Below are 23,911 nucleotides of genomic sequence, written 5' to 3'. Positions count from 1 at the left end.
AGTGAGTATCAGATTTTTTTCCCAGGTACTCCCATTGGAATTCTACTGGAGAAGGGGACAGAGCAGCTGGCAGCAGGTAAGTATGTGTGAGTGGGGTAGGTAGTTGTAGGGAATAAAGTTCTACTTTAGACGGTGTGTGAGTGCTGTGGTTTTTTAACTATTTATTTTGCAGTGGGGGTACGGGTGTGATGGCCGCCTGCTGGCACTTGTAGTTCCACAAGTCCCAAAGGGCAGGCATGCTGGCACCTGTAGTTCCACTGTAAAATACAATGGTTTCACTATTTTTACACCCTTATTACCCCTGTACCCACAGCCCAGGGGTGTGGGGAAGAACCCCGGGCTTCAGACTAAGCCTGGGGTGTCAGAAGAGGGGGAGCCCCTTTATTTGGGGGGTCCACCTCCCCCGAGATTCCCGGCTTGGTGGTGATAATGCTTTGGCCGGGGAGACCCAGTGATAGGGTCCCCTGGCTGTGGCATTACAACCCGGTCGATTTTGGTCCGGTGCTGGTTTTAAATATAGGGGGACCCCTACACAATTGTTTTCCCCCTATTTTTGAAACCAGAACTGGCCAGCAACCAGGTGCTGGTTCCTAAAATATGGGGGGACCCGGCTTGTTTTTCCCCTCGTATTTTTAGGAACCAGGGCTGGCTGAGCAGCCCGGGGCTGGTTATGCCTTTTTTTGGAGGGGGGATTCTACGTCTTTTTAAATTCCCATGCTATGCTGAAGTGAATGAAAAGTACTTCCGATTTCAGTCGATGGTGTATTCATTTCTATTGAAAAAAAAGGGCAGATTTTGCGGAATTAACACGGGTAATTCACCCCCCTAAATAAAATAAAACTCTGATTGTTAACAATAGTAAATTCCCATGTTGGTAAAAAAAACATATTTTCACCCGAGATTGCAATCGATTCTTAGTAAATTTACCCCCTAGTGTCTGTTCTCCTCCCATACATCACTAGTGTGCTCATTTCACTTCCCAGGCTTAGAAAGTTACTGAAGGCTATGTATCACTAGTCAGGGATGCGCTACAGGACAACACCATACCTCTCAACTGTCTCGATTCGGACAGGACATGCCAGATGTGAGAGGTCTGTCCCACCATCCCACAGATCAGGTCTCTTGTACTTATTTAAGGATAGATGGGAGATAACGGGTGCTCCATCAATGCAGGGAGTACTATTGGCAAGTAGAGTTGTATGCACCGGTATCTGTACACTTGGCTGGCTGTGTATCATCATCATCATCATTAGTGCACAGTCACCAGTCTATACTGGAAACAGGCATATATACACTTCTGCCCAAATCTGCATGACCTGCAGTTATTTCAAAACAACCTCACTGGACTTGATTACTTGATAACTTACAGCACAGATGAGCAATTTGAAATGTCTTCAAAATGCTCATACTTGCGTACGCTGACCCAGAGTACGCGCAGTGCTAAAGCACATGAATACGCTACACAACAGTATCAGACCTTTACTCTTCAGCCATCTGCATTAATGAAACAACTGACAAATGGTTGTATCTATCCTTGTGTCTAGCAAAACTGGACAAAGTTCTTGGCATAAAGTGATCAACCCAAACAGCTGGATCTAAATGTCTGTAGCCCTCTGTACGCTAACAGAATTTATGGCTTGAATCATACAATCAGGACCTTATAACCTGTGTCCTAATTAAGATTTAGATTAGTGTTTGGCCTCAAAAGCAGAATCTGAATACAATGTGTCCAACTGGACATGATTTGACCCAGCAGCATGTACGTAAAATGAAGTTGGTTTTGGCCTGCGTCAGCGCATTTGTTACACTAACTAGTACAGGATGTTCTGCCAATTCCATTGGAATGTGATTGCACTGCACAAATGCTGTCCTATAGGATCTGCGTGGTTGGAGATCCTACAGATCCAATCAGATTACAGTAATCTACTATAATCCTATTACAATATTAGGCTATACATTTGATTGGGCAGGTAAGTACTCTATATACAAAATTATGTTCATATAATTACATAATTATTTTGAATAGTGGAATTGTAGCAGGCCCCAATTTATATATCCTTGAGAAAGCAGTGAGAGGTATAAATCAGCTGTGGAAAAGTATCCTTGATTGAAAATTAACGCTCGTCTTTTTAAAACTGAAGTTTGGATTGTGCCTCCTTTAGTCTCTGAGGGGGTATCCACTTAGCGATATTCAAACGACAACACGATTGCGACATTGTAATCGTGCTGTCGTTTATATAGCTAGTGATGTGCCTAGACTGTTCACTCGTTCAGTTCTGGCACATCCCTCCTCCCCGCACATGCAGAACCTGACGAGATCGTCAGGTTGACCTGCATGTACGGGCGATGTTGGATGTCAGAAGCGACCCACAGGTACGCGCATCGCGGGTTGCTTCAATCCAAAACATCACCGATGCATGCACGATGCATGCACGATTTGCAAGCGATTGCACAATAACGACATCGTTATCGTGCAATCGCTTGTTTAAATCGCTTAGTGGATACCCCCCTTTAATACATGATATTGTAGGCATTTTGCAAACGTTTATAGACTGGTGATATTTCACTGATATCATGGCACTGTAGTTCTCTAGTGCTGAAAATACCATTGCTGTATATGTGCTGTAAAAGCAATTTAAAAGTGCAGTACAATTATTCCGCCAGTTAAAGTATGCCAGGATACATAATCTGCAGTGACTCAGATAATAAAATAAACTGATAACAGGTGGTTATGTGAAATGATCCGGGGTACCTAGAATTTCTCTATCTACAGTAACAATCAGCACATATTCTGGTTAGTACTAAGGCAGAACCACTGACCTTTTCTCCTCTCATGCCAGGAAAACCCTTAAAGAAATGGCAGAGAAATTATCTAAATGTGCAACAGAAACAAAATATCAAACATGCTGTAGCTAAACAGTGTGACACTCATACAACACACAAAGATACTGTAAGGCCTTTTTTCATTCTAATTAACGTGTAGTCTCCAAATTCCACTTTTCCTGTATTCTGTTCTTGTATTTTACTTTTTTTACGTTTAGAAAACTAACAACTGTACTTTGTATCACCATTTTTTTTATTACTTCACATGAAAGATGATTATATAATTTATTGCTAACCGTACGGTGGATGTTTTATCTCTGATTCAGGAGTGAACGGTAATGAGAACCGCAATTGTGTCTTCTTGCACAGCACAACTGGATCTTTATGCTAATGCTGCAGCTGATGGAGTTTATACAGAGATATTAACCGGCTACGACTGTTAATGCTTGGGAAAGGTTACAAATTAGCACATGTCTATGTAAGGGAAGCATTTGGATTAAGGACCTGATTCAGAGTTGGGAATAGAGTAAGAAGAGCAAGTAACTCAGCATATTGGTAAAACCATGTTGCACTACATGTGGGGCAGATGTAAAATGTGCAGAGAGATTTGGGAGGGGTGTGTCCAAACTGACATCTAAATTGCACTGTAATAATAAAGCTGCCCAGCATTTGTGGCCTACATGCAAAAGCAGCCAGTATTTACCCTGCATGCAAAATAAAATGTATGTATTTGTTTGTACCCCTTGCATTGCAACATGGTTTGTCTAGGTACACAGTTACTTGCTCTATCTTACTCTATTCCCAAATCTAACTCAGGCCCTAAGATTATTATATGATGGGAGAGATGTATCAAGTCTTCTAAAAGTACAGTTGAAGAAGTTGCCCATAGGAACCAATCAGCTTCTACCTATCAATTTTTATAGGGGTTGGGTACGGGATGCCGGTGCTCGGTATCCTGCGGTCAGGACCCCAACGCCGGCATCCCAACACCTGTCGGTCGGTATCCTGACCCTCTCCCTACCCCTAACTCTCTCTCCCCGGGGCCTAAACATAACCTCCCTGCACCCTAAACCTAACCCTCTCCCATTAGTGCCGAACCCTCCTCCTAGTGTATAACCCAAACCTCTAACCCTCCCCCTAACCCAGCTACTTACCTTTGAGATACGGCGGTCAGGATGTCGGCGTCAGGATTCTGACAGGTGTCGGGATACTGGCGCCGGCATTATGAATGCATCTCTTTTATAGAATGTACTTGATAAATAATAACTAGAAGCTGATTGGTTGCTATTAGCAACTATTGTACATGTATTCTTTAAAAGGTTTGATACATCTCCCCCTAACTCTGAGGCCTGTATTTTATTTTATTTGATCAGACAAATCTACTAATCACCGTGACTAGACAACACATTGAAAGACAACAGTTTTCTCTTTGAACCAAGAAGCCTCCTGTCTTCTTAGAAATCCAGGGATCTGGTGGCCTCTGGTACAAATAGGGGTATTACACAAACCAGTAAAAGAGGGTGGTCATGGCAAGTCTATTAGCAACTGTGCTCTCCTGCAGTTCATCTTATACATGGGAGTTCTCTGGCACTAGTTTCCTGCATCTCGACTCTGGGTACAGATGGAATCTGAGAGGATATGGTTCATCTCTGTGTCCTCTATGCTGTGGTCTCAAGACTGTCCTCCATATAGGGACTTCCCTACTTTACAACCACAACCTCTGTCTATCTGTCATTCCACCTCCCTTCTCTCTCCACATTTCCACCTGGATGGGATCATGCAGCATTATCCTCCTGGATCAGGCAGGGTATAGTCTTTCTCTTAGCTATAGCTGTTCCTTTTATGCTTTTACAGATATTAGAGATATATTTCACTCCCCCTCACTGTCTCTACCAATATTTTCAATTGCGCAACTTTTATAACTCAGTTAAGAATCTGCAACTACCTATATCCCGCACAACTCTCAGATCTTTATGTTACTTGTACTCGCTGCCTGCTTTATACTGACACCTGGACACAGATATGGTCGTCCCAGCATTCTCAGTCCACTACAGAGAAAATTTGTTGAGAATTTACCTAAGATGGTATCTGGTTCCGCTGTGCTTATACAGAATGTTTCCATCTTCCTCCGATAGCTAACATCACGGTCCCTTCCTTGTCTACTTACACCTTACTACCCAGGTCTTACTGTACAGTGGTGTTTAGGAACACAGGGCCTGATTCAGAGCCGCTCGTAAGCAGCCGCTCGCTCGCTCCGAGCGATGTTCGCACATCTTTGCATGCGTATGGGTCGTAATGCGCATGCGCCAACCAGTCATTGCGGTCGGAAATCGTGCGCTCATAAAACAGCGAGTGCCTGCTAATTTGAGTGACAGAATGAGGTGTTTGTGGGTAGGGGAAGGTGCTTGAAAACGGGGAGTGGAGATCCGAACACAGGCGTGCCAAACGGTCAAAATGGGCGTGTAATGGGTGTGCATAATTAACAAAGCAGCGTCATCGACCACGTCACTTGGTTGTCTTTTAGCCTGAACTGCTCGCAGTGATAGCGGTAGGAAAATCCTACCACAAGAATTGCGAGCAGTTCATACGCCTTTCGATGTACTCGATTAATCTAATAAATACCGGAGATGACGTATGATGCGAGCGGCCAAGGGGCGTCTTTACAACATAGCGAGCGCATGTTTCGGACGCTCGCTCAGACATAGAGGCGTCAACAGCCCCTTTTTCATAACGAGCGTCCGGCTCTGAATGAGGTCCACAGTCAAAAGCTCCTTTGGGACATTATGAATGCAGCAAAAAGTAGGATAATGCTTAACTGGAAATCTGCCACTTTCTGATCCTTAAAAGAAGATGGGGCATATAACTTGTACTATAGATAGTCAGAGAGGAAGTTATCAGTCCTCTATCTGGTCACCCCGGCTGGTGTATCATAGTGCTCCTCCTTCCTTATCACTTGGTTTATGATTTGGGATTCACCTTGCTATACCTTGCCTCTTATCTAGATCTCTTGTGTGTGATTACAGTTCTCTTGCCTTGATTGTTTGCTTCACTCAACCCTGGTCATGTGTTGTCACAACACTGCTGTATCATGTGCACAGTATATCAGTTTTGCTAGTTTTCCTCTAGTAACCCTTTCCCCTGCATTCTGTCTCTGCTTTCTTTGCATTGCATATATATATATATATATATATATATATATAATTATATATATATATATATATACACACACAGTATATATATATATATATATATATGTATATATACACACACACATATATATATATATATATATATATATATATAATATACTAGAAATTAAAAAAAAACACAGGAGCCTGAGACAGAATTTTTTCTAAAGCCTTATGGTTCGATTGCACTTTTGCCCCTTTATTAAAAGTGCCCTTGAGATTTATAGATTTATATACAAGATCTATTATGATTTAATGGTTGTAATTCAAGCACCTTGAAAAGGCTATATAGTTGACTGTTTATTTCAAAATAAAAAATGCATTTACTTTAGTTGTTACCTTTTCTGTTAGTTGAACACAGCTGCAATAATATAGCTAATTTTTCCATTCAATTATTAGAATGCATGTTGAATCTCTCTGATCCCACTTTTGTAGTGGTTTGTACCTCTTTACCATGATTAGTTCTTGCATTAGGGTCTTCGATTAACGTATCCACATAAAATTAAAAATCAGCTCTGACTTAAGGGCCCCATACATCTGCCAACCGATTCACCAATCCCCCGATCGGACCAGAACAGCCGATCCGCCAGTTGGAAATGCCAATCGATGGTCGCTGATCCGTCGGGGAATTGTTGAAATTCTAGATGTTATAAAACTCCGATTTGCTAATCACGATCATATTTTGATTGTGATTGCCAAATCGGTGAAATCCAACATGTTGGAATTCACTGATGCCCCGTCCCCAGCGTCAGGGGAACGGGAAATCTGTCGCTAGTGTATGGGGGCCTAAACTTTCAAGTCCAAATTTGTCATGTGACTTATGTCAGTGTTAATAAAGTAGTGACTAACAATTAAGAACATTTTGCATTAGTAATTACAATACAATGGAATTGGTAAATAATGAGTTGATTTACACGAATAACATGTTTTGCAATAACAACAGTAATGACCTTTTAATGCTGAAGCCACAATGACAAATGTTTAGCATTAATGAATGAGGTGCCAAATATTCTGCAGACAGGTTTCTGTGTTTAAATACAGTCACTATAAATTCCTCTTTGGAATTGTCCAAAATTTAATTTTCTTACATCATTGAATCAACGTTTATTTAATTACAAAAAAACAGAGATAATAATTGAATACACACATATTCACTCCCTTTGCTAAGATACACCTAACTAAAACTTTAGTTTATAAAGAGGTCATATAATTCTATTATTTGAGGTGTTCTGTACTATTAAAGTGTTTCAATTCGTTTCCGAATACCTACACGTGTCATTGAGAGGTCCAGGGCTGTTTTGTAAATTTCCAAAGAAGAGCTTCATCATGAATATCAAAGAACCTTCAATGGAACTCCAAGAAAATGTAATTGGAAAGCAACATGTGATCTTTTGAAGTCCATCATAGTAGTATTACATAAATGTTAACTGTTTTGAACAAGCCACCTGTTAGTACTCTGTGTATATTTTCCATTAGTCTGTTTTACCAGAGTTGCTGCTCTTGTGAAGTTTTGTACATTTGACAGCACCTCTCCTGTAAGAGTGAATGTACTTCCCTGCTTGATCACCTGCACCTGCTGTACTGACGTTATATTCCTACCCCTCACTATACACTTTGCTGGTCAGTGAATATTTTCCAGAGTTGTGCTCTGCTATGTTCCAGCCAGTCTGAGCGTATATTCTGTGTTTGGATATCTTGCAAGTCAGTTTTTTTTTTTTTAAATCCTGTAACTGGCTTTTGTTACCATTTCAAGTTCACAGTTTGCCTGCATCCTCCTGCATCAATCCATCATTGCCTGTGTCCACGTATTCCTCCTCATTGTATATACTCAGCTATGCTATGCCTATACTTGGTCTGCTGTTCAGTGTACTGTATAGAGACTGCGTTTCATGCATATTCTTCCATAGATGATTGTGATCTTTAGAATCCTGGACTCTATTCCAGACCTGACATGATTTTTGTTTTGTTGTGTTTCCCCTCCAGCTGAGGTCTCCTCTATTCATTGCCACTGTGTGTTGTGCTTAAATAAACATCATATTATTAACTTATTCCTGACCGTAATTACCTAAACCATACAATAAACAACACAGTGGTGGCTTAAGTTTAAGTCATATCCCAGACCTCATTCCCATTAACAAAAGACCCGTTTCAGAGATGTACGCAAACCTGATGGTTTGCATATATCTCCGATGGAATGGGGACTGCGAATACACATGACCCACTGTGCGCATGTGCAAAACAATTCCTGCGTCATCGCACGCAGTGCCTCCTAAGCAGCAGCCTGACTGACAGGCTGCGGCTATTTGGGGGCATCGAATGAGCGGCACTGCCAGCGTTTCCAGAAAACACAGGCAGCATTTTCTGGGAGCACAGAGGCCAGTGGCTGTGCAGATTTACTGGCTTCACAAGCGGGCAGGAGGTGGCCATTCTGAGTAAAATAGAAAACAATGATAAATGCTTGCGATCCACGCTACACCTGGCAGCTGATAACCTGCATGATATTCACCAATCACAAACAAATAGGTACATAAATAAAAGATGGTTAAGAGCGCTCTGGTTAAGGTGCAGATGCAATATGTCTAATTTGTCCCATATAAGTGCAAAAAGCCGATTCAATAGTCTTAAGTTTCAATAGTCACTTTTTAGCAGTTCAATTGTCGCATATGTTCCAATCACGATTCTTCTGCACAGTTTAAAAAACCTTGTCTCTCCACTTGGTTCTCACACCATTACCCCTCAATGTCATCAGGGACCTTTTCATGAAAGGAACAAGAACCTTTTCATGAATATTGCACAAGAACCAATCTGAGTTTAGATCATAAGGTGGAAGGTAATTGGAGCCCTTGAGCCTTATGGTCTAAACTCAGATTTTGAACTCAAGTGGTTCTTGTGAAATATTTGTGGTTCACATGAGTTCTATAATTCTTTTAATCCCCCACCATTTTTAAACACATGATCCCTTTTTTTATGTACCCCTTTTTTATGTATCCCTTATATATTTTTTATTCCTTTTTTATGTATCCCTTATATATTTTTATTCCATTTATTATATATATTATGTGGCTTCATTTACTTATCTTTTACACATATTATACACATATTATTAGCACTGTTGTCTTATATGATTTTAGTTGGATTTCATCTCCTGTGACAGATCTCCATGATAGATGTAATTTATGAGTTTTCACTTTATGTATATATTTATATTTTTATATAGAATTCCACCCGGCGGCACTCAGGACGACTTGTAATAAACACTTTACAGCCCGCTCTTTCTTATCGGGCTGTAAAGTGTTTATTACAAGTCGTCCTGAGTGCCGCCGGGTGGAATTCTATACATTTGTCCCTCACTGGAGTGAGAGGTAAAGCGGAAGGCACCGGACGCAGCTCATTTTTCTTGGTAAACCAGGAGTGCCAGTCGGCCTACTTTTTATATATTTTTATATATCTATATTTTTAGTTATGCATATTACTCATGTCAAATTGCTGTATAGCATCACCTCAGAGAAATATATTATATTTTTTTATCCCATGATTTCTATGGATACAGATGCCACATTAGTATAGATCAGTGCTCCCGCTGAGTATATCATTGTGATGTCATAAAACATGTCATACAGTGTTACAGGAATGGGTACTTTCCTTGACGTAAGGTGAAAATATACACAATGAATGTAGACATCTACATTGTTTATTATGGCTAACATACAGTTAATAATTAACTCCGCAATAATAGAAAGGCATGGCCTGTGCGTGTCACATGACGACAGTCCAAGTCACGGAGAATGGAACGCAGAGAATGACACGCTCCAAGGATGGCGTCGGACTGCCACCATCATAGGTCACATGATAAGCCGCGTAGTGGAACACAGTGTTACCAAGGACATAACACTGTGTTCCTGATAAAACAATACACCGGCGTCACGTCTTGTAATAGGATCACGTGACTCGAGGCGGCAAACACGTGATGCATTCCACAAGGTGGAACGTATCACGGAACAACAATACCCGCTCCTAGTAAGTACGCAGACTGGGAGACATCATTTTAAGAGGTATAGATACCGGGACACAGAAGTACATACACAGTGGTGGAAAACATGGAATTTCTATACATAGAAAATAAGGCAGAAATCATTTAACCAATTAAGCCCCTTATTGAGGGGAGGAGTCATTTTCACTATAAAAACCTGGTTAGCTTCACCAGCCAGCACATCTTGAAAAAGACCATATACAGGTTGAAATGCATTGGTGTTGTATCCTGGGTTGCTGCCATTCAGATCCTTAACTCTGGAGAGGTACTGCATAAAACACCCCTATATGCTTAAAACTGTGCCTTTCATGAAAAGGTTCCTGATGACATTGAGGGGTAATGGTGTGAGAACCAAGTGGAGAGACAAGGTTTTTTAAACTGTGCAGAAGAATCGTGATTGGAACATATGCGACAATTGAACTGCTAAAATGTGACTATTGAAACTTAAGACTATTGAATCATCTTTTTGCACTCATATGGGCCAAATCAGACATATTGCATCTGCACCTTAACCAGAGCGCTCTTAGCCATTCTGAGTAAGTTTGGACTTCCTCAGATGGCCGATGGTCATGAAGTTTATCCGATCCTGTGTCTTCAGATACAGGCATTGGATCTGAGATGCCAGCAGGAGGCATCTTTTTCCATCAGATGCCTCCTGCGGGCATTAGCTTAGCGTCCAAACACACAGCTGTTTTGCAGAATTGTCCTTCTCTGAATGAGGTCCAACTTGTGGAATGATATGAAAATTGCTGCTCACCTACAGTCCCCATCCAATTTTATAGAACTTAATAGTAAAAATTGCATTGTCCAGATGACAACACTGATAAAGACTCTGATAAATATTCTTCCAGTAAATATTAAATGCAAGTTTTTTATGTTACAATGGTATATGTAGTGTATTGTCTATTCTGTGGAATTCATTAAGAAACAACTTCAGATTTAAATTCAAATTCCAGAATAAATCCATTGTGATTCAATGATGTAAAGAAATGCCAAAGGTAGTGACCCATTTTTTTGGCACTTTTTATCCTTGCCAACCCGGCAACATAGATCAGTTAACAATTATCTATAATATATTCATTGTAATGCTTAGTAATTTCTACTAAACAGGTATGAATAGGGGCATTTAGGTTTAATAATAAAGGTTACGATATCAGATGTTACTTTTGTCAGTCCAAAGCAGACATAAAATGCATTCCAGTGCAGAAACCAAATGTAATATCTGTCCAATGTTAGTGGGAGTTATAATAATTTAACTGACATTAAAGTCTGCAAATGTAAGTATTATTTTGATAACTATACATGTATTTATTTTATTAAATATCTTTTATCTATTTTTTTCAGTGTAAATAATCATAAGCATATTATTTTAATGACTTACTCTAACGGACTCTAGTTACTCTAGTTACTCTAGTGGACTAACGGAAACACTAGTTAACAAGAATAGTGAAATCTACAATATAAATTTAATTATGCGTCTCTGGAACAAGGACAGAAAATATTTGTTCTTTTTTAGTGTAAATATAAAGTGGAAATGTTTTGAGCTTAGTTAACCTGTATGTGACATACACTGGGCAGAACATTTGTATGCCTCATACATGCAATCTATAAATATTTACAAAAATGCAAGTACTATAGCTAAGACAGGAACAAGGAAATCAATGAGTTTTTTCCTATTTTATCAGGCACATTTAAATGTATTTTGTTTCACCTATAGTAATGTAAGCATATTTGAAGTTTCATACAGTATTATTACTTGTACTGATTACTGTATACTGTAGTCTGTCATATAATTTGATATAATTTCAAATGGAACCCATAATAAAATTAGAACTTTATTTTTTTTGCCAGGACTGGAATTTCCCAATGATTTACAGTATATGCTGGAATGAAATAGCAAAAGGTTAAGAAAAAACAAAACAAAATTAAAAATAGCACCCAGTACTCCATAGGGAAAATGTAACAAACCTTGGGGCCCATTGGTCCTCTTGAGCCTGGCACTCCCAAAGATGCAGCAGAATCCCCCTTTTCACCCTGCAGGTAATAATAATTGTCATGAAAGAATTAAGAACACAAATAAAACATTTGCACTAATTCTAGACATATGTAATATATATAATGGCCATTCTTAATGATCCTTGTATCATACAGAAACATTTATTTGTACTCATACTGTATATACGTATGAAGTCCTTGAAAAAGGCATTCTGCCAATTACCTGAATTTCCTGGTAATGTTTTGTTAAATATGGTATCTACGGGGGGGGATGTATTAAAGCTTGGAGAGAGCTAAAATGGAGAGAGATAAAGTACGAACCAATCAGCTCCTGTCATTTTTCAAACACAGCCTGTAAAGAGACAGTTAGGAGCTGATTGGTTGGTACTTTATCTATCTCCACTTTATCTCTCTCAAAGCTTTGTTACATCTACCCCTGAAATATTGATGCTTCAACTGTTTTACACCCTTTTAGTTAATACATTTATTTCCAGTTATGTGTTCTTAAGTAAGGATTATAATTCACCCCTGAATTTCGTCCAAATGTCAGGCTTTCAAGATCACTGAAGCATATCATTCTCAGACATAAACCCCAGCTTTAACCCGGCTCGGAACCCTGGATGCTGAACACGGGTTGAAGCCGGGGTTTCAGTACTTACCCTCTTTCACACCTGGGTGATGGTCCAGGGTTATTCTTGGGTCGTCCCCCTTCTCCCTGGACTTGGGTCTTCCAGTCACTCAACTCTCCCATCTAAGAGTGGATGCTTGGTGATGATGTCAACTCCAAGCGCTTCGGTGCCCACCAATAAAGTCTATTTAGGCATGACCCAGGTCATCAAGACACCGGTTATGCTTTTCAGACATAAGCCGGGGCACTGACCTCGGTTGCAAGTCCCGGGAATAACCCTGGTCGATTGTAGGGTCATGAATCCAGGACTCTGGCCCGGGTAGTTTCTGTACACACATAGCCAAGACCCGAGTCGATGTGCATGTACAAGAAAAAACGCGGCTTTTTGGCATATGTGTGAAAGGGGTATTAGACAGCATTCTCCCCCATCAGACTATCAAGATGAAATCCAAAGAGGTACAACAAAAAACCCACCCCAAAGTCTCAATATTGCTTCAATAGATCATGTAGACAATCTTATCTTCTAGATTCTATATAAGGACATAAGGAGCTATTAATATCATTTTGTTATGTTAATTACAGTAAGACAACAAATATACTTATGGGACAATATATATACTGGATGTACTACTTCATCTTAAAATTATTAATATATATTTTTATTTTTAGGTTGGATCAGTAGGAAGTTATCATGGAACATTTATGTCCCAAGTTGTGAGTGGAGAACTAAACACTTTACCTTACACTATACCTACCTTCTGTCCTATTGGTCCAAGGGGTCCTATAGGGCCTGGCATCCCCGGGACACCAGGAGGACCAGTCCTGCCCTGCAAAGTATACAGTGTTATTAGCAATTCAAGACACATAGAACATCTATAGTGTACAAGATCAAAACAAACCATGTGCCAGACACTACTTGAAAGAACACAAAATGCAAATAAATATTTGCAAAGGTGATACGCTTACATCTTGGATGATGGAAAGGAACCCATGCAAACATGGGAAGAAAGTATAAATTCCACATAGTGCAGTGGTCAGTTTAGGACCAATGGCTTCAGCACTGCTAACCACTGTGCCACCATACACCATATATTTTCATATAGCACACCTGGTGACCAGCTATGTTTGGGTTAGCACTTTTTGAGACAACAGGAATGCCCAAAGGGACTTAGTGAGTGTCTTAAGTCGAATTGGGCTTATTGGTAAAATTAATAAGTAGCGGGTCTCATTCCAAAGGGGGCGAGCTGTCGATGTTGATTGACAGCTCGCCCCATTTGGAAGGCGGGCCGGGGGGTGGCAGCCCAAACGGAGGCGTTCCCATGGGAATGCCTGCCGTTTGGGGGAGGCCCCACTGACATCACTAGTGATGTCAGTGGAGAGCTTCCGGCTCTGACAGAGCCAGAAGCTCTCCGGGGCTTACGACAAGTGAGACCCTACCCTAGGGTCTCGTCGTAAGCCCCGATGGTCGCGATGGTCTATGACCATCGTGACCATCACCCTAGCGGTCGTTAGAGCTGTGGGTGTAAACCCACAGCCTAACGACCGAAACAGAGGCGGCCGGTCAGGATGCAAGTGGCCGCCCAGTTTCTGAGCGACCGCTTGCATCCTCCGACCGCCTCTGAATCAGGCCCTATGTCTCATGAGGGGAATTTACAAGTAGAGAATGTGATGCTTCCCTTTTTATCCAATTCTACTACAATTTATAATGGGGAGGCTTGTTCTACTAGAAGCATAAATGCAGAATCATTCTACAGTGTTAAGCCTGACTACTGACAGTGGAAACCAAGGACCTCATTCAGACCCGCTCGCAAGCGCCTATGCGCTCGCAAGCGTGTCAATGGTGGGGCACTGCGCACACGCCACGTGCACATGGCGCGTGCGCAAGCCTCGGAGCAAGACAGAAATTCTCTCACTCCGGGACTCTCTACAAAAGGGGCGGCTGTCGGTGTTGATCGACAGCTCACCCCGTTTTGGTTTTGCAGGCATAGTGGGGGTGTGGCCAGTGATGTCAGTAGGGAGCTTCCTGCTCTAACAGGGTCTGAATGAGACCCTAAGGCGGGTATCCACTACCCGATTAAAATGAGCGATTGAACGATAACGGTATCGCTATCGTTCAATCATTCATTAATCGTTCACAAATCGGCCATGAAAATGTAAAAAACGACAAGCGATGCGCGCTCCCGCTGATCGATTTTGACATCTATCATCGCCTGAACATGCTGGTCAATCTGCCGATAACGACAGATTGGCCATGTTCAGGGATGAGAGAGGGTACCTACACTAAACGATTGAACGTTCAGTGTAGGCACAGCACAGACTGTGAAACGACTGCACGATTACAATGTCATAATCGTGCAGTCTTTTCACAGTCTACTAGTGGATGTGCCCCTTTAAATGCCCCTCGGCCACAGATGCCCTCGCTTTGCATACACAGAGAAATAATTTCACCAATAAGCACCTTTGTCGGCAGATTGCCCACTATCTGTATGCTTAGCTTTATAGCCGTTGTCATCATCAGGGCACACTTGCACCAGCCTATACATTTACGCTTCCGTCCAACTATGCATAGCTTGCAGTCGCTTTGACACGGTCTATGTGAACATTAGTTGCAAGTGGAGATGTGACTGGAATGCATACAACTCTGCCTCGTTTGTACATTTGTATGCTTGGTTCCGTAGCATGCACAGGGCAAAGACATACAATATTTGTGTGTATTTTAGACTCTGCATCAGGCCTAGCTTTATCCTTATATTTTGTCCAGTCGGCAATCTGTGCTAATGCAGAAATGCCTTTTTGAGCTTGTCATAACTAAAAGCATCAGATGACTTATACCAGTTAATATTTCCCTATTCTGTTAAAAACAGCCACAGGAAGGCTTATAAATAACACTTTGTTCCCACTTCCAACAGAGAGAATATATGTGATGTTGCAGAACATGTGACTATCCCAAGCTATTTGTAGCTATCCGGTATAGGATTTACCATGGTAATGTCTAGAATTCAGACTTGCAGAGTCTGTACAAAGTATTTTTACAGTAGGCAAATATCTTGCTTAGTGGTGCCGCACTGTCTTGGACATGATGTAAGTGCAAGCACAACGAGACTTGTAACTGTCCTGGAATTGGGCTTACTGATAGAATGGAATAACAGATCACTAGGTATCTTAAAAAACACTTATACCCTGTTACTTTACACTTTAACTTTTGACTTATACCAGTGCTTATGTTAATGAGAGCACCAGTTAATGGTAGTTAACTTTCAACATGTTATACTAACTGGTAAACCTTAATACTTCATTGGTTAACAATGTACAATTAACGAGATATTACAACTACAAACCTAATACATAACATGCATGCACTCTGCAGCCTTGGCCAGTAAATGTCACTCTACAGTACAATAGTTGGGAACTCCTCACCAGGGCTGTAGCTAGGGTAGTGCGGCCGGTGCCATCGCACAGGGCACCACAGGGCAGGGGGCGCTGTTTGGGCCTGTCAAATTTCTGTTTATTATCATTCTTGTTTGTAGCTTCCTCTTATTTCATCCCCAGCATCTCCTGGCCTCCCCTATCTCTTCCCTGGCCCTTCCCCATGAAGCCATGGCCCTTTTTTGGGTGCATTATGTCCCTTTGAAAAATGAGGGGGGCGCCAATGCTCTTTCTGGCACAGGGCACCAAAAAGTCTAGTTACGGCTCTGCTCCTCACCCAGCAGGGAATAATAGTAAGAAAAACTGTGTCAGTATAACTCACAGCTAAAGCCTGGCATCTTGTAAAAAGCTCTGCCCTAAAATTTACTTTTGAATTGTCTACAAAACCCATCAGTTCGGTGGATGATGCAAGTCAATGTGATAACATGAGAACAGCAACAAGATTCAAAACAATAAACAGATGTTATCTTAAGTAGCTGGAACACACATGAGAGTGCTAAATGGAACTCAAAGCTAACACTGTACCTTTCTTCCCGGCCTGCCAATTTCACCCTGCAAAAACAGAGGACATTTAGTACAAGCCTACTGTAACTCCAAAACAAAAGGTCTGTGGGGGAGATGTATCAAGCCTTGGGGTCTATTTACTAAGCCTTGGATGGAGATAAAGTCGACGGAGATAAGGTACCAGCCAACCAGCTCCTAACTGTCATTTTTCAAACACAGCCTGCGACATGACAGTTAGGAGCTGATTGGCTGGTATCTTACCTCCGTTAACTTTATCTCCATCCAAGGCTTAGTAAATAGGCCCCTTGGAGAGAGAGATAAAGTGAAGAGAGTTAAAGTACCAACCAATCAGCTTCTGTCATTTTTCAAACACAGCCTTTAAATGGCAGTTAGAAGCTGATTTCACTTTATCCCTCTCCAAGGTTTAATGCATCTCCCCCTCTATGTCTCTTTTGTTATGTCACACTAATCATCCTCACCTTGTGAGTGGCAACAGTAGGACCAATATTCAGAGACACACACTGCCACATAAAGAAATAGCTCCTATACATTTACATTCTTTGTAGACATTATGGTTCAACAACTCCTGCAATGTATCAGTTGTTTTATTTTATTTATTTCATTACAACAAACTTTTTTTAACAAACGTTATTTCAAATGCTTAGTAATATTTTACGCATTTTAATATAGTATAACATTTTGATAATGTCATTTAAAATAATATATGGTAGAGCACATATGTTATATCATTCTCTCACTGTGTTAGAAGATAATGGAGCTCATGTTGAGTTGGACATAATCTCCACCCAAACGTATGCAGGGATGAACACTCGCATGAGAAACTGAATTTACGCACATATTGTATGTTCAGTTGGACAAATCTCATGACTGATTTGTACAGCTCTACCATACTAACATATGCACCAGGTAGACACCCTAGGAGCTACCATACTAGCATATGCACCAGGTATGGACCTCAGGTACTTCAGTACCTACCATACTAGCATATGCACCAGGTATACCTCAGGAGCTACCATACTAGCATATGCACCAGGTATGGACCTCAGGTACTTCAGTACCTACCATACTAGCATATGCACCAGGTATACCTCAGGAGCTACCATACTAGTATATGCACCGGGTAGGTACTCACGAGCTACCATACTAGCATATGCACCTGGTATACCTCAGGAGCTAGCATATGCACCAGGTTGATACCTCAGGTACCTCCGTAGCTACTATACTACCATATGCACCAGGTATGTACCTCAGGAGCTACCATACTAGCATATGCACCATGTATGTACGTCAGGAGCTACCATACTAGCATATGCACCATGTAGGTACCTTAAGTACCTCAGGAGCTACCATACTGTCATATGCACCAGGTATGTACCTCAGGAGCTACGGCACATGTCTGGATTGGAATATCATGTCATCAGATGACACCCTCATCAGCCAGAAACAGGGTGTGTCATAGCTTAAATCTAAACTGCAGTGTAATAATAAAGTTGCCCAGCATTTGTGGGATACATGCAAAATCAGCAGCTAGTATTTACCCTGCATGCAAAAAGTATAAATATATTTGCACCCCTTGCATTGCAGCATGGTTTGTTCCAGATACAAAATTACTTGCTTTATTTTCTTTGCTCCCAACTCAGAATCAGCTAGGGATGGCCGTCAGTGGGTTAACCATCGATGATAATCCCTGCTCTATTACTCATTGGGCCAATCACAAATGTGGGTGGAGCTTTGCAGGTCATGTCGGAGGGTAGAACTAGACTCCGTGTCCAGGCATCAGGGACTTAGAAAAAAAAACCTTTGTGGGGCTCTGTGCCATTGATAGCGGAGAAGCATTGGATCTCCGCCATCTGTGGCAAAGCCATCGGCCATCAGTGGTTAACCATTGATGGTTGTTAACCATCATTGATCGATGGCCATCTCTAGAATCAGTCCCAATAAGGGACAGTTCATTCTATCTGCAAAAGGTATTAGGAAATTCATAGCAGTGCCTTTGGCATAGATATTCCTAACCTCTGGGTCCCCATATAACAGTCTTCTATTAATTAATGTATATATTTTTTTTCTTAAATTATTTGGTGTAAGTATCAAAACTTATTACAAATAAAAATATATATATACCTAATATGTAGCCAAAAATAAAGTGATTGCAAAGAAAGACATGCTAATTAAAACTGAAGAATCACACTCATGACTAAACAGTTAAGAAATCCTATTGCAGAGACCCATCACTGTAGTAGATGCACAAAGTCTCTGATCCCTGCTACAAGACTACAACCACTGGTGCATGAATTAAAGAGGAAACCAAGCATTGCTACATAAACACAATGAATAATTAACAGACTTGTAAATAGCAGTCAGAAGAAAATGCTCACAGCAACATACTTTTTCTCCCTTTGGTCCGGCTAAGCCTGGAAACCCTGGAGGACCCTAAAGATAAAAGCAGAAAATAAATATACCATATGCAGTAGAGGTGCTGAACAATTTGGACTATTTAATGGCGCATATACCATATACTTCTATAGGGATTATAAAATCGCACAAAGTTCTGTGCAATAAAATACAATGTGAAGACAATGAACATAATAAATATATATTGTTTTCTGATGGTAAAGTTTGTCATAACTGAAATCAGGAGCAGACACAGCGCTGACTCTTTACACTGTAAGCAGCATCTTATTTGTAGGTGTGGATCCAGAATGTCATAACGCAATTCAGATATCCTGGCATATTTACCCCAATCATATTTAACTTGTTTAGAAATAATAATAAAGAACATTGGGACAACCCTGTCTTGTTTTGGGAGACTTCTAAAGTAGTTATGCGGGGACACATCCTCTCATATGTTGCTAAAAGAAATAAGCATATTAGGACTCAATACACTGACCTACAACACACCATGCAATCCGCCTTGGCGGAATATATTAGAAACCCTACTGTAGAGAACCATGTCATATATATAGACTCATAGAAACTGTTAGACAGTTTTTTATTAGCCCAGGCCCAGCTGAAGCTGGATTACACTAAACAAAAATACTTTCGGTGGGGCAACAAAACTGGCACCTTACTTGCAAATATGACAAAAAGTTTCAAGAAACGACACCACATAGCTGCACTACAGGACCCTCACACACACACTTTGCTCACCAGAACTTCAGATATAGCTCAGAAACTCCAGGAATATTTCACGCAAATCTATATGGCCACTCCAGGCGACCCCACTTTAATGTCTAAAATATTGGACGAGGCAACGCTTCCATGTCACTCCTTTACAGCGGGAGATGCTGGAAGAGAATATCACTGAAGAAGATAACCTATAACCTCCATGCACCTTTATAAATCCCCATGCCCTGATGGCTATTCTATAGAATACTATAAAATCTTACAACATGACATAAAACCGACACTTTGTGCTCTCTATGGTTAAAAATACAGACACTCCCCACTACCCTAGCTTTAATCAAGCATTCACCTCCCTAATTCCGAAACCAAATAAGGATTTATCTCTTCCTTCATCGTATCGTCCAATTACTCTACTGAATGTCGATTTTAAAATATTATCAGACCGTATACAGACATATTCTGCCTCTTTGTTCACAACCCACCAACTAGGTTTCACTAAAGGCAGACACTCGGTAAAAGGCATCCGCGCAGCTATTGCAGCTGTAATAGCAGCTAATCTTCATCCTGACTCCTCAACCTTGCTTTTAAGCCTAGAAGCCACCAAGGCGTTCGACATGGTCTCATGGCCCTATCTTTATGAGATACTGGATAGGCGAGGATTTGGATCAACTTTCCAGTCTCTAATCAAATTCTTTTATACCCTCCTGACTACCTCATTATTGGTAAATGGGACTGTTGGAGAGGGTCTCACAATAACTAGGGGAACAAGACAGGGTTGTCCACTCTCCCCTCTGCTCTTTAACTTAACACTAGATCCCATGCTTAGGATCTTACAAAATTGGTCACAGTTTAGGGGAATTGGGATTGGTGCAGAAACCGTAAAAATATCTGCCTTCGCAGACGATGTTCATGTTTATTCATATCGAATCCGAGGAGGACTCTTCGACCGTTGATGATGCGTATAAAAGAAATAGGATCAGTATCAGGGTTTGAAGTCAATTTTGAGAAATCAATAGTACTATATTTGAAAAAAGGATTTGCACGCCCAGCCAGGTTTAGGGAGATCCCCATTGAGTGGATGACTAAATCAATCTCATATCTAGGAATACAATTACCCAAATATCTTGATAATCTATATAAGATTAACATAAAAAGAAATAATAATAATGATAGTTTAATAAGATGCAACTTGTAAATGTGCCTAGATAAAACATATTTTCAACCAGAAATTATATTTGATAAATACTTCTGCATTAATGTAACCAGTGGATTAAATAATTAATTTCTACATAGGCATATAAATTGTAACACACAACCTGTGCTGGGTCCCATTGAGGTTTGAAAAGAGATTGTATTCATGCAGTCTATGCATAGACCGGTCAGATTCACCTTTGGGGTTAGACAAGGCATATATTGAGGGGCCCTAACTTGTACCTTAGTAGATGTATAATAAGCCATTTATTTATACCTTATATGGTGTTATCAGAAGACAGCCACATTCCAGTGGGGTGACCATTGTAAGATGTGTAGAGACGCTAAGCATTATGGGTTACTGAGATTCTTCACAAAAGGGTCTTTGAGAGTTTATCTCCAGACATTAGGACACATCATTACTGTATTTCTTTGTCTGAAAGTATATGTTAATGCTTACAGAGCATGTGTAATCCATAAGAATGGTCCATGCTACATTGTACCAATCAGTGCTTGATACCCAGTATGTAACTAATATGGGCTTAATATACGGAAAGCCAACACCCAGACCATGGTATATACAGTAAATCAGGAGCTAGACAAAGGCTCTTTCGCTCGTGCATGGACCTGAGACTGGAGTAGGGTGCCTGCAATGTATATTGCACTACCTGGGCGTTGATAAAACAAGGGCTCCCCAGATGAAGATGAACTACATCTTATGTTGAAGAGGATGAATTACCGGTGTCATCTGAATACATAGACCAAAGTTGAGTATACTGTATACTTTGTATGTTAATTGTTTGTTTGTTACTTGTAAATACAGTGTGTTAATTTGTACTCTCAAATGGTCACGTGTGTAACTATTCATTTCAATCACAACGAAACCCATTGTTATGCAATTAATATGCCATAAATTAATTCAGGTTACATAATCATTTGGTATTCTGCTGTATGAGGCTCAGGGTTTGTCTCTAAGTCGCACAGAGATGCGGCTGCATCTTATCTTAATTCCGCAACTGATTTCTTTAACGCTGAGACACCCACATGAAGCACCTTGCGCAGGTGTAAATCCGTCTCGGTGAATCTTAAAATGCACCATTCGAAGCTCCAAAATGCACCATTCGAAGCACATGGGTCCTGTGTAAACGGTTCTGCATCTTCAGAAGCAGCCACCTTCAGCGAAGCACACGTGACACACCTCCTTCTGCCTAACCACCCCCCCTGTTACCTCCCAGGTATGCCCACAATAATACACACTCCCTGCGCTGAAATGTGTTCTCTGTATGGTAACCATCAGGACGCATGCGCAGTGCCACTCTGACTTACAAAATCAGCCAACTGCATGCATATCGGCATTGTAGGCAGTTAGCGTGTGATTCAGAATCGGGCACCAGGCGTGGTAAACAAGGTTAGAACAGTTTTGTATAGGACTGAAGGAATGTGGGTGATCTTGATTCAGAGGTGGACGCAGTCTCTATTTCAGGCTGCGCATATGTCAGAGTCACACTGTGCATGTGCCACGATGGTCTTGCGATGCAAATAATAGTGTGGATTAGGACACAGAGTGATTAGCACAGTAACCTTTTGGTGGAGGTAACGGGGGTGGCGACTAAAATGCAGATGTGTCGCGACCATATCAGGGACGTGTCACAGCCAGTGACCATTAATTCATACGCCGTGGTTAAGGCTACGGTATCTTCCGACGGACATTCTGAGCGACCATAGGGTTTCTTAGAAGTTTGATGGTGCGACCGATGGTACACAAGCGGCATACTTGAGATGCTTCATGTGAGCGTCTCAATAAAAATCCCAGCGGCTGCGACATTTGCATATTTTCTCACAACCGCTGCATACGGAATCGCAGCCACGACGGTATTTGTGCCCACCCCTGAATCAGATCCTGTGTTAGATTAGAGTGTGTGGTGATTTGTCACAGTTATAAATAATTCAGCACCATGGACAGGAGAGATGAAGGATGCTGACAGAACAATGGGCCTGATCAGAGATGTACACTGATACATTAGCAGCTGTGATCCTGTTAGTAGCTGCTTTGCGAAATTATGCTAATGCTGTAGCCAACTATTGAGACGTCCACCGGCAGCTTCGCAGATCCAAACAAGTGCGTACAAATATGCAGCCGCCATTGCAGATCATTCAATAATCGTCCATCTGCGTAACTCTATGGTCTTGCGGAATGGCCGCCTAAACTGTGACAGCAAAGCCACTTGATCTGAGTAGGGGAACAGAGACGCAGGCTATGGCACCCCCAAAATTGCTGGGGCACACATGAGTTTTTTGGAGTCACTCCTCGTTACCTCCCCCAAAATGTACCAGACTGTCTATCACTTTGCGAAGTAATTCTCACTGCGAGCGGTATGGGAAAGGTACCTTGGCACGTGCGCAGTGCAACCATAACACATGTGGTGTCCAGCGATAAATAGCTCAAATGCGTAAATATCGGAAGAGCGTACATTTCTGAATCAGGCCCAATGACTGGAGGACCAGGAATAGTAGAAATGAACAGGGGCAGGGGATAGGAATTATATTCAAGCAGAAAAGCATAAAGAATGGAGCGATATGAACACAGGGCCTGATTCAGACCTGCTTGCGAGCGCATAGCGCTCGCAAGCGGGTCGATGGTGGGGTACTTCGCATGCGCGGCGCGAAATTCTCTTGCTCCGGGACTCACTACAAAAGAGGTGGCTGTCGATGTTGATTGACAGCTTGCCCCGTTTTGGAGGCGGGGAGGGGGGTGGCTACACAAACGGAGGCGTTTCCGAAGGAATTTCTGCCGTTTGTGCGAGGCACCACTGACATCACCAGTGATGTCAGTGGAGAGCGTCCTGCTCTGTTAGAGCAGGAAGCTCTCTGGGGCTTGCAATGGACGAGACCCTACCACAAGGATCTCGTCGCAAGCCCCGATGGTCGCGATGGTCGCGACCATCGCAACCATCACCTGGCCGCTCGCTAAAGCTGTGGGTG

The 23,911-nt window shown here is 41.5% G+C and overlaps 1 protein-coding gene across 3 annotated transcripts in view; it reads right to left on the bottom strand.

Annotated features, from left to right (window-relative positions):
* The window catches only part of COLQ (collagen like tail subunit of asymmetric acetylcholinesterase), a 130,403-nt gene that overhangs the window by 53,632 nt on the left and 52,860 nt on the right, over positions 1-23,911 (bottom strand). For 2 of the 3 annotated variants that reach the window (XM_088445450.1, XM_088445451.1), the window contains exons 4-8: positions 19,001-19,045; positions 16,616-16,642; positions 13,420-13,491; positions 12,010-12,075; positions 2,821-2,847 (exon numbers count right to left, since the gene is read on the bottom strand). In XM_088445450.1, the coding sequence (XP_088301576.1) occupies positions 2,821-2,847; positions 12,010-12,075; positions 13,420-13,491; positions 16,616-16,642; positions 19,001-19,045 (237 nt within the window). The remainder of the gene's footprint in view (positions 1-2,820; positions 2,848-12,009; positions 12,076-13,419; positions 13,492-16,615; positions 16,643-19,000; positions 19,046-23,911) is intronic. The other variant, XM_088445453.1, reaches the window with a different exon arrangement.

This window comes from Taudactylus pleione, unplaced genomic scaffold (assembly GCF_031769625.1).
Source record: "Taudactylus pleione unplaced genomic scaffold, aTauple2 ptg000380l, whole genome shotgun sequence".
Taxonomy (NCBI): domain Eukaryota; kingdom Metazoa; phylum Chordata; class Amphibia; order Anura; family Myobatrachidae; genus Taudactylus; species Taudactylus pleione.
Note: the sequence above shows the minus strand (reverse complement) of the source record. Positions and strands in the feature narration are given on the sequence as shown.